The 20,437-nt window shown below is 40.5% G+C and overlaps 1 protein-coding gene across 1 annotated transcript in view; it reads right to left on the bottom strand.

The window, feature by feature from the left end:
* Positions 1–13,990, bottom strand: part of MLF1 (myeloid leukemia factor 1) — a 32,397-nt gene extending 18,407 nt beyond the window's left edge. The window contains exon 1 of the mRNA XM_080915297.1: positions 13,832–13,990. Coding sequence (XP_080771423.1) covers positions 13,832–13,878 — 47 coding nt within the window. The 5' untranslated portion in view covers positions 13,879–13,990. The remainder of the gene's footprint in view (positions 1–13,831) is intronic.
* Positions 13,991–20,437: the final 6,447 nt, after the last annotated feature.

Raw genomic sequence — 20,437 nt, 5'->3', positions numbered from 1 at the left:
CAGTTTTGTCCTTTTGACAGTGTCCTTGGCCTTAAAGAAGATTTGAAATTTCATGGGGTCCCATTTGTTGATTCTTGATCTTAGAGCATAAGCCATTGGTCCAGGAAGTTTTCCCCTGTGCCTATGTGTTCTGAGCTCTTCCCCACTTTCTGTTCTATTAGTTTCAGTGTATCAGGTTTTATGTGGAGGTCTTTGATCCACTTGGACTTGAGCTTTGTACAAGGAGATAAGGGAATGATTTGCATTCTGCATGCTGACTGCCAGTTGAACCAGCACCATTTATTAAAGAGGCTGTCCTTTTTCCATTGAATGTTTTTAGCTGCTTTGTTAAGATCAAGTGACCATAGGCATGAGTTCATTTCTGGGTCTTTGATTCTATTCCATTGGTCTACCTGCATATTTCTGTACCAATACCAGGCAGTTTTGTTTTTTTCTTGTTTTTTTTGTTTTTTTTGTTTTTAAATCACAATTGATTTTCAATACAGCTTGAAGTCAGGGATGGTGATTCCCCCAGAAGTTTTTTGTTGTTGTTATTGCTGCTGCTGTTGAGAATGGTTTTTGCTATCCTGGGTGTTTTATTATTCCAAATGAATTTAAAAAATGCTCTTTCTGACTCTATGAAGAATTGACTTGGAATTTTGATGGAGACTGCACTGAATTTGTAGATTGCCTTGGGCAACATGGCCATTTTTACAATGTTTATCCTTCTAATCCATGAGCATGGGGATCTTTCCATCTTCTGAGGTCTTCTTCAATTTCCTTCTTCAGAGACTTGAAGTTCTTGTACTATAGATTCTTCACTTGCTTGGTTAGGGTCACCCCAAGGTATTTTATATTCGTTGTGGCTATTGTGAAAGGTGTCGATTCTTTAGTTTTTTTTTTTTCAGCCAGTTTGTCCTTTGAGTTGAGGAAGGCTACTGATTTGTTTGAGTTAATTTTATACCCAGCCACTTTGCTGAAGGTGTTTATCTGCAAAACTTCCCTGGTTGAATTTTTGGGGTCACTTAAGTAAGTATACTATTGTATCATCTTCAAATAAGGATATTTTAACTTCTTCCTTTCCAGTTTGTATCCCTTTGACCTCTTGTGTTATTGCTCTGGCTAGTACTTCAAGTAGTATACTGAATAGGTAGGAAGAGAGTGGACAGCCTTGTCTAGTCCCTGACTTTAGTAGGATTGCTTCAGTTTCCTCACCATTTAGTTTGATGTTGGCTTCTGGTTTGCTGTATATTGCTTTTACTGTGTTTAAGTATGAGCCTTGAATACCTGATCTTTCCAAGACTTTTAACATGAAGGCGTGCTGGATTTTGTCAAATGCTTTCTCAGCATTTAGAGAGATAATCATGTGATTTTTTTCTTTCAGTTTGTTTATATAGTGGATGACATTGATGGATTTCCCTATATTGAACCATCCTTGCATCCATGAGATGAAGCCTACTTTATCATGGTGAATGATTGTTTTGATGTGTTCTTGGATTTAGTTTGCAAGAATTTTATTGAGTATCTTTGCATCAATGTTCACAAGGAAATTGGTCTAAAGTTCTCTTTCTTTGTAGGGTCTTTGTGTGGTTTAGGAATGAGTGTAATTGTGGCTTTGAAGAATGAGTTGTGTCTGTGTCTATTTTCTGGAATAGTTTGGTTAGTCTGGCTAAGGGTTTACCAATCTTGTTGATTTTCTCAAAGAACCAGTTCTTGGTTTTGTTGATTCTTTGAATGGTTCTTTTTGTTTCTATTTAGTTGATTTCCGTTCTGAGTTTGATTATTTTCTGTCATCTACTCCTCTTGTGTGTATCTGCTTCTTTTTGTTCTAGAGCTTTCAGTTGTCCTGTCAAGTTGTTAATGTATGCTCTCTCCAGTTTCTTTTTAGAGGCGCTCAGTGCTATGTATTTTTCCTCTTAGCACTGCTTTTAATGTATCCCATAAGTTTGGGTATGTTGTGTTTCCATTTTCGTTACATTCTAAAAAGTCTTTGATTTCTTCCTTTATTTCTTCCTGTCTAAGCTATCATTGCTTCTAACATTGTTTAGCTTCCATGTGTATGTAGGCTTTTTGTTGTCATTATTGAAGACCAACCTTAGTCCACGGTGATCTGATAGAATTCATGGGATTATTTTGATCTTCTTGTATCTGTTGAGGCCTATTTTGTGACCAACTATATGGTCAGTTTTGGAGAAGGTGCCATGAGGTGCTGAGAAGGTACATTCTTTTGTTTTAGTATGAAATGTTCTATAGATGAGAGTTGGGTGTTGAAGTCTCCCCCTATTAATGTGTGTGGTGTAATATATGCTCTGAGCTTTAGTAGAGTTTCCTTTATGAATGTGGGGGCTCTTGTATTTAGAGCATAGACGTTCAGGATTTAGCGTTCATCTTGATATATTTTCCTTTGATGAGTAAAAAGTGTCCTTCCTTGTCTTTTTTGATGACTTTTAGTTGAAAATCTATTTTATTGAATATTAGGATAGCTACTCCAGCTTGTTTCTTGGGACCATTTATTTGGAAAGTTTTTTCCCAACTTTTTATTCAGAGGTATTGCCTGTCTTTGTTGCTGAGATGTGTTTCCTGTATGCAGCAAAATGTTGGATCCTGTTTACATATCAAGTCTGATAATCTTTTTATTGGAGAATTGAGTCTATTGATGTTAAGGGATATTAAGGAACAGTGATTGTTGTTTCCTGCTATTTTTCTTGTTACAGGTAGAGTTATGTTTGTGTGCTTTCTTCTTTAGTGTTTATTCCAAGAGGATTAGTTTCTTGATTTTCCTAGGGTGAAGTTTCTCTCTTTGTGGCAGAGTTTTCCACCTATTATCCTTTGTATGGCTGGATTTGTGGACTGACATTATGTAAATTTGTTTTTTTCCTGGAATATCTTGGCTTCTTCATCTATGGTGATTGAGTGTTTTGCTGGATATAGTAACCTGGGCTAGAACTTGTGTTCCCTTAGGGTCTTTATGATGTCAGTCCAGGAACTTCCAGCTTTCATAGTCTCTGTTGAAAAGTGTGGTGTGATTATGATCGGTCTGCCTTTACATTTTACCTATCTTTTCTCTCTTACTGCTTTTAGTATTCTTTCTTTGTTTTGAGCATTTGTTATGTGTTGGGAAAAATTTATTTTCTGGTCCAGTCTATTTGGGGTTCTGTAGGCTTCTTGTATATTCGTGGTCATCTCTTTTTAGGTTAGGGAAGTTTTCACCTATAATTTTGTTGAAGATATTTATTGGGCCTTTTAGTTGGGAGTTTTCGCTCTCTTCTACACCTGTTATCCTTAGGTTTGGTCTTCTCATTGTGTCCTAAATTTCCTGGATGTTTTGGGTTAGAATCTTTTTGATTTTTGCAATTTCTCTGACTGTTGTGTCAATGATTTCTGTGGTATCTTCTGCTCCTGACATTCTCTCCTCTTTCTCTTTATTTTGTTGATGCTCTAGCATCTATGACTCCCGATGTCTTTTCTAGGTTTTTGAACTTCAGGGTTATCTCCTTTTATGTTTTCATTGTTTCTATTTGTTTTCAGTTCCTTCACCTGGTTGTTTGTGCTTTCCTTTAGCTCTTTAAGTTTCCTCTTTAAGTGCTTCAACTTGTTTGTGTATATTTTCCTAGTTTTGCTGTACTTCCTTAAGTGTGTGATTTATGCAATTCTCAAAGATCTCCATCATCATCGTGAAGTATGATTTTAAATCTAAATCTTGTTCTTCTGGTGAGTTGGGATATCCACTATTTGCCCTGGTAGGAGAACTGAGTTCTGATGTTGCCAGGTTGTCTTGGTTTCTGTTTCTTAGGGTCTTGCACTTGCCTCTTGCCATCTTGTGATGATAGGTGATCTTATTTTCTCTTACTGGAGCTTGTCTCTCTGTGGGTCTGTGGGCCCGTGGTCTCTAGAGGGAGATTGTTCCTGGGTGTTCGTCTTTCTGGGTAGGTTGTGAGTTCTGATGGCAGAGCCTAGTTCTGATGAAACTGGGCCAGGTATGGTCTTGGGCCGGAAGCGTGTGCTCCCAGGTGTACTTCCCCCTGTGCTGCAGGAATTCTGGGCGGCCACTCCTGGGGTAGACAGTGGGCAGAAGTTAACTTACCCTTCCACTTAGGATGGAGAGTGCTCCAGCTCTTCTGAGCTCCCTGCAACCTGTGGGCAGGTGAGCCGCTGGTCCTGATAAAACTGGGCCAGGTCTAGCCTTGGGCTGGAATTGTACACTCCCGGGCACTACTTCCACCTGTTCCTTGAGAGTTCTGGGAGGCCTCTCCTGGGGTAGACAGTAGGCAAAAGAAGTTGACTCACCCTTTCACTCAGGATGGAGAGCGCTCCTGTAGCTCTTCCGAGCTCCCTGCAATCTGTGAATTGGTGGAACTGAGCTGGGTCTTTTATAGGATTCTTAACAATTCTCTTCTTGATTTCTTCAAAGATCCATTTGTTTTTCAACATTCTGTTGTTCAATGTCCACGAGTTTGTATATGTACTATAGTTTCTCTTGGTTTCTATCTTTATTCCTCCGTTGCCATAGGTTAAAACAATTGTTCCCATTGTCTATATTTGCTAGGACTTGATTCGTGTTCTATTATAAAATCTATGTTAGAGAAGGCTTCATGGATTGCTGAGGAATATATACTCTGCAGACAGATGTTAGAGGTTTTAGTCTGTGAGGTTATATAACTCAAATGTTCTCTACTTTTTGATAAGATAACCTATAGGTCTGAGATATTTGTGGTTCTCCTCATTCTTGTGAAACGTTCTGTGGAAAGCGGGTGTGGAGGCAGTCCCAAGACTCCGGCCAAGTCTTGTGACTAGCACCTGACTTCCTCCTGCTCTCCCCGCCCCCCCCCCCCCAGATTAGCCACTTCCACTGTGCGAGCTGCGCAGGCGCACCCATGATGCGAGATCAGGCCAGATGACGCAGACCTATGAACTGCAGCCACGCAACATGGACTGAGGAGGTAGAGTTGAGAGAGGAGAGAAAGAAGAGAGAGAAGGGGAGACAAAAGATTTTCACTGGCATGCTGTAAGGTTCCTGAATAAACTGCTTTGAGAAGAATGCTGTGTCATCACTCCTTTTCTGCTGGTTGGAGAAGGTAGTGACAATGTTCATTGATACAGTCCATGAGGGCAGTAGAAGCAGAGATGGTGAAAGCCCTGTGAGTATGTAAGGTAAGTGACCACTCTGGGACCACTTGTCAGTAGGCAGAACAACAGATCAACTTTATTTAAGGTAATTGGAGGTTAATGAAGTTTTAGAGGACTGAGGACAAGAACATTCAAGATGGGCAAAGGTCTGACTGGGGCCTTAGGGTACCTGGCATACCTCATTAGCATGGGGAAGCATTTCAGGAATCTCAGGTGCTGGCTGAATATGTTTTGTCAGGATAAAGAAAATTAATTCTATAAATTAATTAGGGCTACATGATATTCATTAGGTAGATGCTAGTGTAGGAGATTAGAATCCCCCAGAAAAAGTCAGAGAAGGAGAAAACATGCTAACAAGGGAGTCTTCCGTTTTGCACTGAGTTCAGAGACTATCCCATCATGGTGGACTTTGACTTTAATTAGAGTTTTCCCACAGGTATTGAAATGAATTTTTAGTGTTTTTTTTTTTCTTATATTGTGTGTGTGTGTGTGTGTGTGTGTGTGTGTGTGTGTATGTATGTGTGTATGTATGTATGGAGTATATGTCTAGAATGGGAATGTTCTCTCCATTGATTGCTCCCCCACTTTTAAAAAATATTTTATTATTTCATATATGTGGGTACACTGTCACTGTCTTCAGATACACCAGAAGAGGACATCAGATCTCATTACAGATGATTATGAGCCACCATGTGGTTGCTGGGATTTGAACTCAGGACCTCTGGAAGAGTAGTCAATGAATGCTCTTAACCACTGAGCCATCTCTCCAGCCCATTGACTGCTTCCTTAAAACCTATTTTGTTACATAAAAACAGAGACATATGCTTGCTTCCTAGTTCCATTTGCTTAAAATATTTTTCCCATCCTCTTACCCTTGGTTTGTGGCTATCTTTGATAGTAAAGAGCATTTCTTTTGTCCTCCCCAATTTTATTGGATATTCTCTGTATTTACATTTCAAATGTTATACCCCCACTCCCCTCCCTCCTCCCTTTCAACTTGCTTCCATGAAGGTGCTCCCTCTCCCAATTACTCTCTGCACCTCAGTGCTTTATCTGGTTGATGATGTTGTTCTTCCCATGAGGTTGCAAACCTTTCAACTCTTTCAGTCCTTTCTCTAGCTGTAACAAGCATTTCTTGAAGACAACAAATAGAAACCTTATTGGACCTTTTAATTAGGATACTAAGACCAATAATACTGATAAGCATGGTTTGTTAATTTTGTTAGGCTTAGTATTTTCTTATTGCTAATTTGCTTAACTATTGTTTCAGCACAGATATCCTTTCCTGTAGACTTGTGGATGTTTATCTTTCTCTTCAGTCTAAATGGTTCAATATCTTAAAAAGCTGCCTTAATTCCTTGTATTAGTTTGTATTATGGAAAGCTTGTATTTTTCTTTCTACTATGTATGACAAAGAGTTTTGCTAGCTATAATTACCTGGACTGACTATCTTTCAGAGTTTGAAATACATACTCCAAGCTTGCCTGGTTTGTAGAGTTTCTCCAGAGAAATCTACTTTTATTTTCATAAGCCTGTCTTTATATGTGACTTGTGTTGTTCTCATAACTTTGACTATACTTTCTTTGCTCTTCATATTTAATTTTTAGCTAATTGGTGTGAGGAAGGTTTTTTTTAACAGCCCAATAATATTTTATTCAGAAATGTCAGTATCAAACTCAAACTAAGCAACCCAAACATCTATCAACCAATAGATGCACAAAATGTGGCATATTCTGGTAATGAACTATCATATGCTATTAAAAATAGGGATTCTAATATATGTTACAACATGGATGACACTTGAAAACACTGAAGTATGTGAAAATGCCAATAAATATTAAAAGGATTTCATTTCATAATTCCACTATAACATTTCCAGAGGTTCCAGAGTCAAAAAATAGATTGATAAGAGATTTCTAGGGCAAATTTTGGAGTAAGATTTGAGAAGAAATGAAGAATGATCATGAGTACATAGCTTTTTTTTGGAGATGATGAAAATATTCTACAATTTTACTTACAACTATACCATTCTATGACTATACTGAAAACAATGTTTACTTCAATGTATGCATTCTATACTATATTAACAACATCCTTAATAAAACCATTTTTAGAAAAAAAAGGTTGTGAATGCCTAATAACATTTTACTTTTATATTTCATGTTCTATCCCATTTATAATATTTATTTACTTTTCTTGGATATTTTATTTATTTACATTTAAAATGTTATCCCCTTTTCTGGTTTCTCCTCTGCAAACTCCCTATCATATCCCCCCAAGGAGCTTCTTGTTCCTGGTTTCACTGAGTTGAAAAACCTAAATACCTCCTTTCCTGGATAAACATTTCTTTTCTAGAGTTGGAGAATTGTCTATTATGATTTCATTAAAAGTGGTCTTTATGTCTTTAGAATGAAACTCTTTTGCATCCACAATTAATAGATTTGGTCTTTTCATAGTGTTCCTGGATCTTATATTCTTGTATATTTCTTTGTATATTCTTTATTTCTTTATAACTGAATATTCTAATTCATCCTCCTTGTTTTAAAGCTCTAATATTGTCTTTCCCTTAACATATTCTATTGATAAAGCTTTTCACAGAGCTTTTTATTTGATTCAATGAATATTTCACCTCTAGCATTTCAAATTGGTTTTCTTCTCAATTTCTCTTTACTGAATTACATCTTCATATCTCATATTAACCTCATTACATTCAGCTGTTTGTATTCTCTTGAAATTTATTCAAAACAAGAATAGAAGGAAAAAAAGAAATAAAGAACAGTGAGAAAAAAAGAGAAAATGTTAACAGTTAAACTTGCATTGGGCGTTAAATGGAGCAGAAAGAGAAGCAGACAGGAGGGAACTGACAGGAGCAGTTTCTGGCCTGCTTGCTGTTTCCAGTCCTTGACTTCAGATTCCTTCCTGGGTTGCCAGATCAAGCCACATTCCTGAGGACTAGCAATGGCACTGCCCTTCAGTGGAAGGAGACAGGACCCCAAACTGCGCCAATCCTTCTAGGATATAGTCTAGATTTCTCTCATTCTGCTCCATTAAGTATTCTATTATACTTTACTATTAAAACTAGAAACTTTTTGGCAAACACTCACCTCTTTTTATAGCGTTTTATAGCTGTATCTAACTTCCCTGGGTTTATTTTCCCAAAGATCATGACCATGCTGCACACTGTCCACCATCCTCTTCTTCCTCAAAGCATTTCTAAAGAGCACAATTGCTTCAAATGTGACTGCTTTAGAATTAGAAAATGTGTACCTGGATTTGTGTTTAAGTGTATGCATAGGTTTTTTGTTTTGTTTCAGTTCACCTTTGGGTATAATTTACACTCAATAATTGTGCAGTTTTGAGTTTTCAAAAAAAATCAATAGCCTAAGCAGCATTTATATTCTGTTTTGAGCCTTTGTGGAAAATCATCTCCCCAAATTCTACTTACCATCACTAGGCTTTGTGTTAGGTCTTCATCATCATGATGAAATACCTCACAGAAAGAACTAAGAAGGATTCATTTCACTCATAACGTCAGAGGTTTCGGTCTGTTGAGGCAGAGAAGGGGAAAATGCAGGAAAGAGGCTCCCTTTCGAAGGAGCGAGGAAGGAAGGAGAATGCCCACACCAGCAGCTCTGCACTCAGTCTGGACGCGGCCTGTCGGGATAGTGCTGACTATACTCACAGCGAGCCTTTTGCCTCAGCTGATCCCCTCCAGAAACTCCTCAGAAACACCCAAGGGTGTGCCTTACTAATCCCGGCACTTCATAGGTCAAGCTGGCAATCCAGATTAACCAGCACAGGCTTTGTCAGTACTGTCTCACCCACTTTGGAATCTCATTCGATAGAATTATACAGTGTGTCATTTTTTACATCTAGTTTGACTCAGACTAATGTTTTTTATAACTTATCCCTGCTGTTCTTACTATTAACTAAATCTAGCACACACACACACACACACATATATATATATATATATATATAATTATATTATAATATAATCAAAACTATTTCTAAGTTTTTTCTTTATAAATAAGGCTGCTATAACTACTCAGTTTTTTTTCAATTTAAATTATTCGAGTAGTATCCTATCAGTAATTTTCTACTTGTCATTTATATAATTGATCAAATGAGTGCAAAAATATATCCTATCTATTTAAAAATGTCTTTTGCTGCTGATTGTTAAGTGTGTGTGCATAAAGTTATTTTTTAAAACAAGCTTTAGTCTTACCCATTTTATTTTACTCTTATTCATTTTAGAATATCAACCACATATCTATAAGTCTTCGTTATTTTTTAGGCTGAGGTCTTTTTTAATCTTCGTTTTGTTTGAGATAGGGTCTCATGCTGCTGAGTCTGGCCTTGAAATCACTATATAGCTGAGAATGGCCTTGAACTTCTGAACTCCCTACCCTACATTCAGAGTGTCAGGATTTGGGGCAGCTACCACTGTGCCTAGTATTTGGTTCTGGGCATCAATCCAGGGCTTCATGAAAGCCTGCTATCAACTATGCTACTCCCTCAGCCCAGCCGCTCTTTTCTACTACAGATTATGACCTTGCAAAGTACAGTCTATTTATAGCAATTTTGTTGTCTTTTTATCTCTTTTTCAAACGTAGTTATGTTAGTAGTATACGTCTGATATTGGTGTATTAAGCAATTGTTTAAATATGTGTGATAGACAACTACTCCAATAGCAGTGTCCTACAGTGCCAAATCCCTGGTCTTCATGCCATCATGTAATCTCTTCTGCCCCTGAACATGAGCTGGACTTCTGGACCCGATTTATAATAAATTGGATATAATGGAATAGCAGGATGTCACATTCAAAGTTATGTATGTCATAGACTATGGTACTCTCTCATGTACAGTGGCTAGTACAGCTTGGGGAGAAGTTTACATGAGGGAACTTAGAGGTATTTTTTTTTTTAAACAGCCATGTGAATGAACTTGCAAATGGATGATCATTAAGACAATATTTGTGATGACCCCTCAGTTCAATAGGCTGTAACCTCCTGAGGCTTGAGTTAGAACTACTTCTCTAAGCTTCTTGACTAACAGAAGGTGTGATATAATACTTTCAGATCCTATAAGCTACTGCAGCAATAGAGATCTGATACATATTACAAGACAAAGCACTTAAACTTTGGGGCAGCTGGAACAGGCACAAAAAGCCAATGGGAACTTCTGACCAGCAGGATAACATATTCATAGGTTCTAGGAATTAGGATAGGATTATCTTTACAGAAACCAATAAATTCTGCCTACAACAGATACATTCCTAAAACAACACTGTTTAAAGGTTCTGCCAAGACTGTTTGGTTCTAATTTCCTTCTCTATTTGTCTTTATGCAGGTTTAACGACTGGTCTACCATCTCCATTCTGCTGCTGAGCATGCCCAATCTATCGTTTTCTCTCAGATATAATTTCCATCTCTAGAATTTCTATCTGATATATAATATATATAAATATATTTATACACATTAGATATAGACATGTTACATATAAAATGTCACTTCCTTTGTTGAAATATCCTATATTTTCCTTCATTACAATCATATCTTCCTTCACATATGGGGCAAAATTATAACTGTCTTATTTTTTTTTTTTTTTTGCCCATTAAAGCTAATATCTTAGATGAGATAATAACTGATAACTTCATAATAAGTCCTTTATATAGAAATGAGTCATACAATGTACAGAATGTGACTATTATATTGTAGAGGTTCTGAATTTTGTTGTATTCTTCAGGAATGGTAAAACTTTCCATGCTGGAGAGATGGTTCAATGGTTAAGAGCACTGACTGCTCTTCCAGAGGTCCTGAGTTCAAATCCCAGAAACCACATGGTGGCTCACAACCATCTGTAATGAGATCTGATGTCCTCTTCTGGTGTGTCTGAAGACAGCGACAGTGTACTTATATATAATAAAAACTTTCCTAAGCAGGTAATTAATGTGGTTGCCTTAAAATTCAAATTGTCTTAAATGGGAGAATAAATCTTGCTTTATTCATGTATCCTCTTCAGCAAGCTGCCCTCAGAGCCTGGCTCATGCACAGGCAGTTAAGTTTAATATAGACTTGTGCAGATTTATCCACAGAAAAGCTGTCTAGCTGTCCCTTTGAGGAGGCTGTACATTCCCACTCTCAACCCCACCTGTCCAGTGACTGTAGTAGTACTGAGCTCTGTCCTTGGTTCTTAGGGAGAAAGACTTGAGTTTCCTAGTAGCTTTGACTGCTTTGCACAGAGCACATGGTGCTTGAGCTCAGGGTAGAACTTTCTTTTCACATCTGCCGGCTCCTCTTCAGTCTACACATGCTTTGGGTCATTTCCCAAACACCTTCTGCAGAAAGCTGTTTTTATATTATTATTTTATATATTATAAAAAATATAAGGCAAATTTGTAGTAATTAACTATAATATTGATGCGTGCTAATTTATTTTTACAGCCACTATTTGTAAACACATCTGGGGGGAAAAAAAGGAAAGAATGAACTTATATTTCAAATAATCTGTCCTTTAACCCGTCCTTTTTACTCCAGTCCTAACAAAATGAGAACTAAGACTTAATATAAATTAAAGAATTAGTGACAAGCGTACTAACCCATCTACTGACCTTAGGAACATCAAAGGGAAGTAAAACACACTATAACCATGCTTAGTTTTTTTCATTAATTTATTTTTATTTCATGTGCATTGGTGTTTTTCATGCATGTATGTGCCTTATATTTTTTATAATGGCTGCTTGGTTCTGAAGAAGGATAAAATGTTTTGTAGAGTGTGACTAATGGTCTTTTTTTTTTTTTTTTGCTAAGCATGGAGGAGGGGTGCTTTTGGATATGTATGTCTGTCTGTGATCTGTTACTATTTTTGACTTCAATTCTGGGTTCCCTGCCTTTGCTCAGAGGGTCATCCAACAGTTTAAATAACACTCCTGGTAGACATATTTTTGAATACTAATTACATATCAAATTACACATGTAATTAAGACATTACTCATTTTACTATAGCTAGGCATATAGTAAGGTCAAATATGCACAGAAAACTAGATACTGGTGAAACCTAGTTTTAAATGATGTTTCCCCAAGACCTCACTATGTCACTGGGAACCACTCACCATTTCTTGTTAACAGAAGTGTTCACTGCACACTATTTCTTTACCCCTGCCCCATGATTGCACTGATAAAGTCTCTTCCCAGGCAAGACCAGTTCTGTTCATGAAACAGGTAAAGAAAACAAATGGTGTCCCACGGCAACGTCCAACCACTGTGAAGCAGCCAGCACAACTCTCCTACTTAGTAATGCTGTCAAGGTGACAGCCTTCACTATATGAAAACTTGTTTTAAATATCCTAGTGCACAACCTTTAATCCAGAAGGGGGGAGGATGAGGAGGAGGGGGGAGAGGAGGAGGAGGAGGAGGAGGAAGCAGCGGTTACAGCAGGTGGACTGCTTTGAGATCAGCCTGATCTACACCGAGTTCCAGGCAAGTAAGGTGTCTACACAGACTTCTCTCAAGCAAAACAATAAAAAACACCCCCGCCCCGTTTCCCAAGTCAAGGAACTGCCACCCCAGAAAGCACTTCCACCCTTATATGAAGTTAAAGGACTATTTCTCATCAGAAGTTCCAAGTTGGCAGTTCCGGTCACCAGCTAAGCACTGCAGCTGCACAGGAGGACTTCGGATTCGGTTACCCACACATCTGGTCGCCCCAAGTAGTCAGCAGCCCGCACCTTGAAGATCCTAGTCCTCATCTCCCACCAGCAAACCTCACCTCCAGCTTCTAAATCCTCCTCACCCCACCTGCCCAGCTCACCCTCTCTCCTGTCCTCCACTTCTCCTTGCCCAGTATCCTCGAATCCTCTCCTCACACTCTATCTTGATCTCTTCCCACACCCTTCAGCTCCTGTCCCCACTTCTCATGTTCCCCTTCTCCTCACACCCCCCATTTGTCTTCCATCCCCCATTACACCTCACAGCCACCACTTATCCTCGCTTCTCCTCACCCCCACTTCTCCTCACACCCACTTCTCACCCCCACTTCTCCTCACCCCCACTTCTCACCCCCACTTCTCCTCACCCCACTTCTCCTCACACCCACTTCTCACTCCCACTTCTCCTCACCCCCACTTCTCCTCACCCCCACTTCTCCTCACTCCCACTTCTCCTCACCCCCACTTCTCACCCCCACTTCTCCTCACTCCCACTTCTCACCCCCACTTCTCCTCCCCCTCACTTCTCCTCACCCCCACTTCTCCTCACCCCCCACTTCTCCTCACTCCCACTTCTCACCCCCACTTCTCCTCACCCCCACTTCTCCTCATATCCACTTCTCACCCCCACTTCTCACCCCCACTTCTCCTCACCCCCACTTCTCCTCACTCCCACTTCTCACTCCCACTTCTCCTCAGTCCCACTTCTCCTCAGCCCCCACTTCTCCTCACCCCCACATCTTCTCACCCCCACTTCGCACCCCCACTTCTCCTCAGTCCCACTTCTTCTCACCCCCACTTCTCCTCAGTCCCCACTTCTCCTTAATCCCCCCCCCACTTTTCACCCCCACTTCTCCTCACCCCCACTTCTCCTCACTCCCACTTCTCACCCCCACTTCTCCTCACCCCCACATCTTCTCACCCCCACTTCTCCGCGCCTCCCGCCAGGTGTCCCCCCACAGCGTGCCAGACGCAGTCCCCTCGCCCTTCCTAGCGAGCGCGGCTGGGACACTCACGCGAAGAAGGGGTCGTCCTCAAAGCTGCTGCTCAGCATCCGGAACATCGTGGCTGCGCGGCGGGCGGCGGGCGCGGGTGGAAATGGACGCAGCTCGCAGCGCCGCCACCGGCCTGCTCCCCGCGAGCTTCGCGCGTCTGTCCGCGGCGACGGCCGCGCCCGCGACTAGGGCGGGGCCTGGCGCGTGGCCGCTTGCCCATTGGCCATGACTCTATGTCGTCACTAAGGAGGCAGAAGGGGGGCGGGCATTGCGCGGTTGCTATGGCACCGCGGTAAACACACCGCAGCAAAGTTTGTCTGGAGGCCCCTTTCGGGAGGCTCCTGAGAGGCAACTTGGTCTCAGAGCTGAGGGAACCAAAACATTATACTAGTTCTGAAAGACCTTGGTCGTTACACCCGACAATTCCGTGTAGCTGCTCAAATAATGAAAAGAAGGTTTTGAGAACAATTAAATGAGATGCGGCCCATGAGATTTCAAAAGCAAAACAGTTTTCTGTAATTCTAAAACTCAAAGCACTGTCTCCCAATACACAAATAACATCGAGACATAGGATCAAATACATAAAAGAGAAAAAGCAAAAGCAAAATGAAATCGCTCCATTTCAAGGATCAAATCAAATCTTTTAACCCCTTCCCAACGTTCTTAACAAACAGAATTTAGGCACAAGATTTGAGGCAAGCAGCTATATCTAGAAAAAAATTCTATTTCTAACACTTCCATTGTAGTATAAAGGGACCTTCTATTTATAGTAAAGAAACTGGTTTTCATCTTAAAGCGGAGCAGTACCTTAATGATAAGCCCAGACATTTTAAGTGATCTTCATGAAGCAGTATCGGTGAGATCGGTGTGTGGTATGGTGGGGTACAACATGAAAGGTTCTATTGGTTTATTAGGGTTTGAAAAGTACTATATAGTCCCTTTTGAGAGCCGGAGATGCAGAGGAGGAATGTGACAAGAAGAAAGAGGAGGCACACATCCCCTCAAGTCACTTGTCCCCACTCTCCAGAGTTCCCTTGGGGAGGCAGAGGGGTGTCCATGGCTCTTTGGGGCCCTGTGGGAGACATATGACATGCTGCCGCTGGGAAGAAGTGACCAGGGCCTGATTTGGAAGTGGCAGAAGTCCTCGGGGTTATTTTTGGGAGCTGGAAATGCAATCCTTTGAGCCTCCTCCCCACCCCCATTTCACCAGGTTTCTCTGGTAGTTCTGCTCCCCTGAGTTGGCCTGAGGCCGGGACAACTTCTCAGTCTAAAATGACATGGCCCTTCCAGGAAATAAATATTCTATTTTAATCTTTCTCTGGCCTCAGCACAATACTCAGAGAGCATGCATGGGTCAGAGGACTTGTAAACTAATTCCATGGCAAAACTGTCTGTAAACACCTGGAACTAGTTTCTGTTTCACAGAAAGCTTAGAGAGACTATACTTAAGAACAACATGAGTACAGGCAGAAGCATGACAAACTAATTAAGACACTTTTGCATTGAGGCAGAATAGAGAAAATTGTGAGGAAAAAGTTCCATCTTGTTGCAGGGAGCTTTTCTCAGAACCACACTGTTAAAACAGACTGTAAGGAGTCAGTCCCTCAGGGAACACAGAAGCAGTGTAGACGCCCTGTCCAATGCTATTTTCAAAAGTGGTAGAAGAAAAAGGACTGAGAAGACCATGGCAACAATTTTAAGTGGCAAGAAAAGAAGGGGTGCAGTCAGGAGAGAATGAACACCCCATTAAGGAAGCACTGGAGGTGTAGAGCAGGCTGAGAGAAGAAAGCCTTGACACTGGCTGTAAATACAATCACAGCTTGTGTGAAGCCCCCCGTCATTTACAGTGTGTGAGGGCAGGTCTGGGATGAAGAGGTAGTTACGTGTGTGGTGAAAACTTGAGAGGAGGGGAGGGAGTGTGCAGTTATAAATAGGGGAGTCCACATAGTCCTCACTGAGAAAGTGGATCTGAGTGAAATGTTAGAGGAAGGAAATAAATATCTTCTTGAACTTTCCAGGCCAGAATAGAGGCACCTGAAATCTGTCTTGAATAGTTCCAGTCACATCACTTGAAAGTCCCCTTCTGAGAGTAAAATCATATGCTTTATTTTTCAGGATAATAGTTCTCACATACTTCCTATGTCCCGAACATTGTCCTAAGTGCTTTCAAATACATGCTCCCAGTTAAACCCTCCCGCCCCGTGTGCCAGCATGTTTATCCTTTATCGTATGTGAAAACACCGATGTCCAGAGAAGCAGTGGCTCACTTTAAGCTGCGGTCGGTCCTGCTGCAAGGTTTACATTTTCTCCATCACCCTACTTTGCCTTCCTGTGACATTTAAAAGGATCACTACTAGTCCATCTGTGCGGGAAGTTACATAGTCACACACGTGGTCTCTAGCCTTGCCATTGCTTGTTTCCTTTGGAGGAACACTGACCAAGTCAAGGAAAGACTTCCAGAGACAGCATGACATGAAATACAAACCAATTCTGCAACTCTACTAGTAATGCCAACAGTTCAAAGGTCAGTGAAATTTATACCCATTAATCACTGGTTACTTAAGGATCAATCACATCTCAGACACTGCTTTAGCCATTTAGGGTACAAAATTCTCTGGCCTATTGGACATGTCTATTGAATATACATTAGCTCACTTGTCAGAGATTCTACAAATCCTCAGTTACAGCACCTTATATTTAATATATTTCTATCTTCCCAAGAAAGAAGAAATCAATTGGCCTCTGAATGCTGAAATTATACTTTATTATAACTCTCCAGACTCCTGAGTTTTAAAGTGTTATAAAAATCTTCATTACTGTGAATTTCAGTGCCCCCAAGGACTCTGTGCCCTCACCTTATTATAGATTATATATCCACAGTACAGAGATTATTGTCCCGGTGAGTTTTACTGTCGTCAACTTGATACAACCAGAGTCACCTGGGGAAAGGGAACCTGAGTTGAAGTATCAGTTCATTCAGACTGGCCTGTGATGGGGTCTTGGAAGAATTGTTTTGTTTGATGGTGTAAGATGGCCTAGCCCACTGTGGGCAGCACCACCCCTAGGTATCTGAGCCTGGGCAATGTAAGAGAGCAAGCGAAAAGGCAAGCCAGAAAGTAAACCAGCAAGCAGCACTCCTCCAAGACCTTTGCTTCAGTTTCTGCTTCCAGGCTCCTGCCTTGAGCCCTTCCCTGACATCCCCAGGGGCCACCGGTTACCTGGCAGCATAAACCTAAACAAACCCCATTCCACAACATGCTGTCGAGCATGGTGTTTATCACAGAAACAGAATGAAATTAGGACAGGTGTGTACAGGATGAGATACAGTTTGTCATGTGACAACCCTGGAAGGAAACACAGATCATGGGATAGTGGGTATATGTAAACACCACCAAGTTACAGGTTTGAAAGGATTTCTAATGGCCCCCAGAGAATTTCCTCATGCCACTTCTTAGCCACACCACTCAGGGTAAACAATATTCTGAGATTTGCTTCTTTCTTGAATCCACTCCTGTTAGACTTTTTAGTGGCAGTTTAGTCTCTCTCAGTGTGTATAAAGTTATCCATCTCTCATCAAAAAGAGTTTTGGATTATTCCTCAATTTTGCTTTTAAAAATAAGGCTGTGCTTGTATGTTTTAAAAATCAACATTCTGTCTCCCAGAGCTCCCATGGACTAAAACACCAACCAATGAGCACACATGGAGAGACCCCTGGCTCCGGTCGCATATGTAGCAGAGGACGGCCTTATCTAGCATCAATAGGAGGAGAAGCCCTTGGTCCTGTGAAAGCTTGTTTCCCCAGTGTAGGGGAATGCCTGGGTGTTGATTTGGGAGTGGGTGGGAGGGGGAGCACCCTCATAGACGCAGGGGAAGGGTGTATGGGTGAGGGGGGACCCGGGAAAGAGGATAACATTTGAAATGTAAATTTATAAACTATCCAATTAAAAAGGATAAAATAAACACAACATTCTGCTATTTTTAGGCTCTCATTGAGATTCTGAAAATGGTTTTCTTAAGGCAGTTCATGAAGTCAAGTCTTTTCCTATTGATTTGGCACATTAAAGTTTGTTAATGGTTCATGTTTCTAGAAGTAAACTGAGGTTTCCAGAAAAAAAAAAAAAAAAAAAGGACAAAAGCTATCCATGTTTAGGATTCTACAAGATCAAATGGTTGATTAAACTTTGTGACAAGACTGTTGCAGAAAGCCAAGTTACCATGGGTTCTTTTTAACCCTTTTAATAACTATCCATTACCCAACTCTCCTTCCTTTTGATTATCAAGACTTTTTAATGCATTTATTGGCCATCTTCAATCAATCCAATAGCCAAGAATGCCATCTTATGGCATCTGAAAACCATAGCAAAATGTTCTCAGCTTGGCTACAACTAGTTTACTTATGGTATTAGGTAAACCTTTATGACCTTTTCTGTATTTAATGACATCTTCAATAGCCTTCATGGTGGGACATCTTAGTCATGGCAACCTGAATCTATTTTGCTGTGGTCACTCATGGAAGCTTCTTGTTATGCCCTTGGAGGTGAGATCTATGTTTTGGACTGACATAATTAAGAAGGAACACTTTAAATTAAGAAATAGAATTATGGAACCTAAAAAGATGGAAAGGTAGGAACATTTCTTCAGAAGACAGTGCTAAGGTCATTTGTTCTTAGGAGACTTAATCCAGACTATCTAAAGGGATATTTGGAGGGTTATTTTTAAATCCTTGATGTGGTTGGACAGAATCCAAACTAGGGGCAGGATAACCCAGGGAATCTGTTGGAAAACACCGAAGACTAGGATTTCCTCATTCCTTACCATGTTTGAATGAGATTATCTGTTGCCAGTCACTGCAAGGCCATGAAAATCTCAGTGCTGTATGATATGTACTTCATGTGTGTGTATATGTGTGTGTGTGTGTGTGTGTGTGTGTGTGTGTGAACTCCTCCCTTTCCTTTTCTTTTTACCTATCCTTTCCCCTTCCTTTCTAATTATACAACCTACACACATGTATGTGTGTACATGTTAAAATCTGGGATCCACTGTAGAATAACCTAGGCATTTGTCTTTAAGGGTCTAGGTAACTTGATAAAAGCTAGACTCTCCTATAGTCAGGCGCATTCATTCACAGAACCCTTCACTGTTTCACTGGGGGAGACAGGATGCTGTAGAACAATAAGAGTTCCTACAGCAACATTGCTCGGAGTGGTAGGGTTGGAGCCGGAAGGTTGGCTGTGGCGCTGCAGAATCTGCGGCTTTAATCCACGCACTGGTATGAGTTCTTCTGACCCCCTTTTCTAACAAACAACGACAAAAAAGCCAGACCCAAACAAAACAAACCAACCACCCAGACCAAAAATATTCATTAAGTTGTCATCCTGACTGTCAGTTAGGGGCAGAGTGAAAAATCAGATTGGATCCAGTCAAACAATGAATGTGAGGGAAGAGAATTACAGAAAAGGACAATGGAATTAATCAAAATAATAACTAACTTTATTAAGTTTCTGCTGTGTGCTGGCCACAGCATTAATGCTCAAAAGATGGAAAGACATAAACACTGTCATTATGTCTGTTGTAGAAGAGCAAGCTAAGGGTCAGAGCAGAGAAAGCAGTTGTTAAGGTCACACAGCCTGCTGAGAACCACCTCTCCTGTCACCATGCTGTGTGGTTGTGGCGACCCAGAAGCATGGGGCCGACAGCCTGCTGCAGATGAAGGGGCATTGCCACGGTACAGTGCTCAGATGTACCCCACCCCTACCCCAGGGATTCATGTCCACTGGTCATATTGATTCTACATGAATTCTCTTAATTTTCAAAAAGTTAACAACTGATTAAAAACAAAGTACCTCTGAGCAGGCCACAGAACAAGCGTGTGGGCTGAACTCAGCTGCAGGCTGAGAGCTTGCGATCCAGTTACTGGGAATGTGCTTTCATGGCAGGAGAGAGGGACATGAGCCCCGTAACATCTACACACTGGCTTCTGCACGTAACTCTAAGCTAGATGGCTGGCAAACCATGTGTTGGCAGAGATATGATGTCCCCTGGCCTTTGGCATGAAGCCCTTGTCAGTGAACACCAGGCTCAGCCACATCACCAAGGTCCGGATTTTAAAATGTCAGGGTCACAGGCAGTATTTTATTTTGGAGGATGAATTTTCACCTGGATCACAAAAGCTTAGCTCAAATATGCCAGGTTCAATGTATTCTATTACTTGTAAAATTCATCCTAGTAAAGTTTAAATCATATTGAAATGATATTAGCCTAAAATGCTTGCATTTCAATTATTTTTCTAGATCGCCTTGTAATATAGTTTTGACAAAAGAATTCTATTGATGTCAGAATAAAGAATAAAAAATCATCTGCAAATAAAACTGTTTACAGCCAAGATTTTACCCTCTTAGTGTTTTGCTGTCATGGAGCTAGCACACACAGTAGTCTTGGGTATATGAATATATACACACATATCAAAGCTATACATATATAAAACTTTTGTATAAGTTACTAATAGACACTGAATAATGAGTGGATAATATGCCTGGCCTAACACATGAGTCCTGAGCTTCAATCTCCAGTATTGTAATATATAAATAAAAGGATTTTTCCTTCTCATAATATGTATATACACACTCA

The sequence above is a fragment of the Micromys minutus genome (genome assembly GCF_963924665.1).
Source record: "Micromys minutus genome assembly, chromosome: 4".
In the NCBI taxonomy this organism is placed as follows: Eukaryota; Metazoa; Chordata; class Mammalia; order Rodentia; family Muridae; genus Micromys; species Micromys minutus.
The sequence above is the reverse complement of the archived record's forward strand: the minus strand, read 5'-3'. Positions and strand labels throughout refer to the sequence as shown.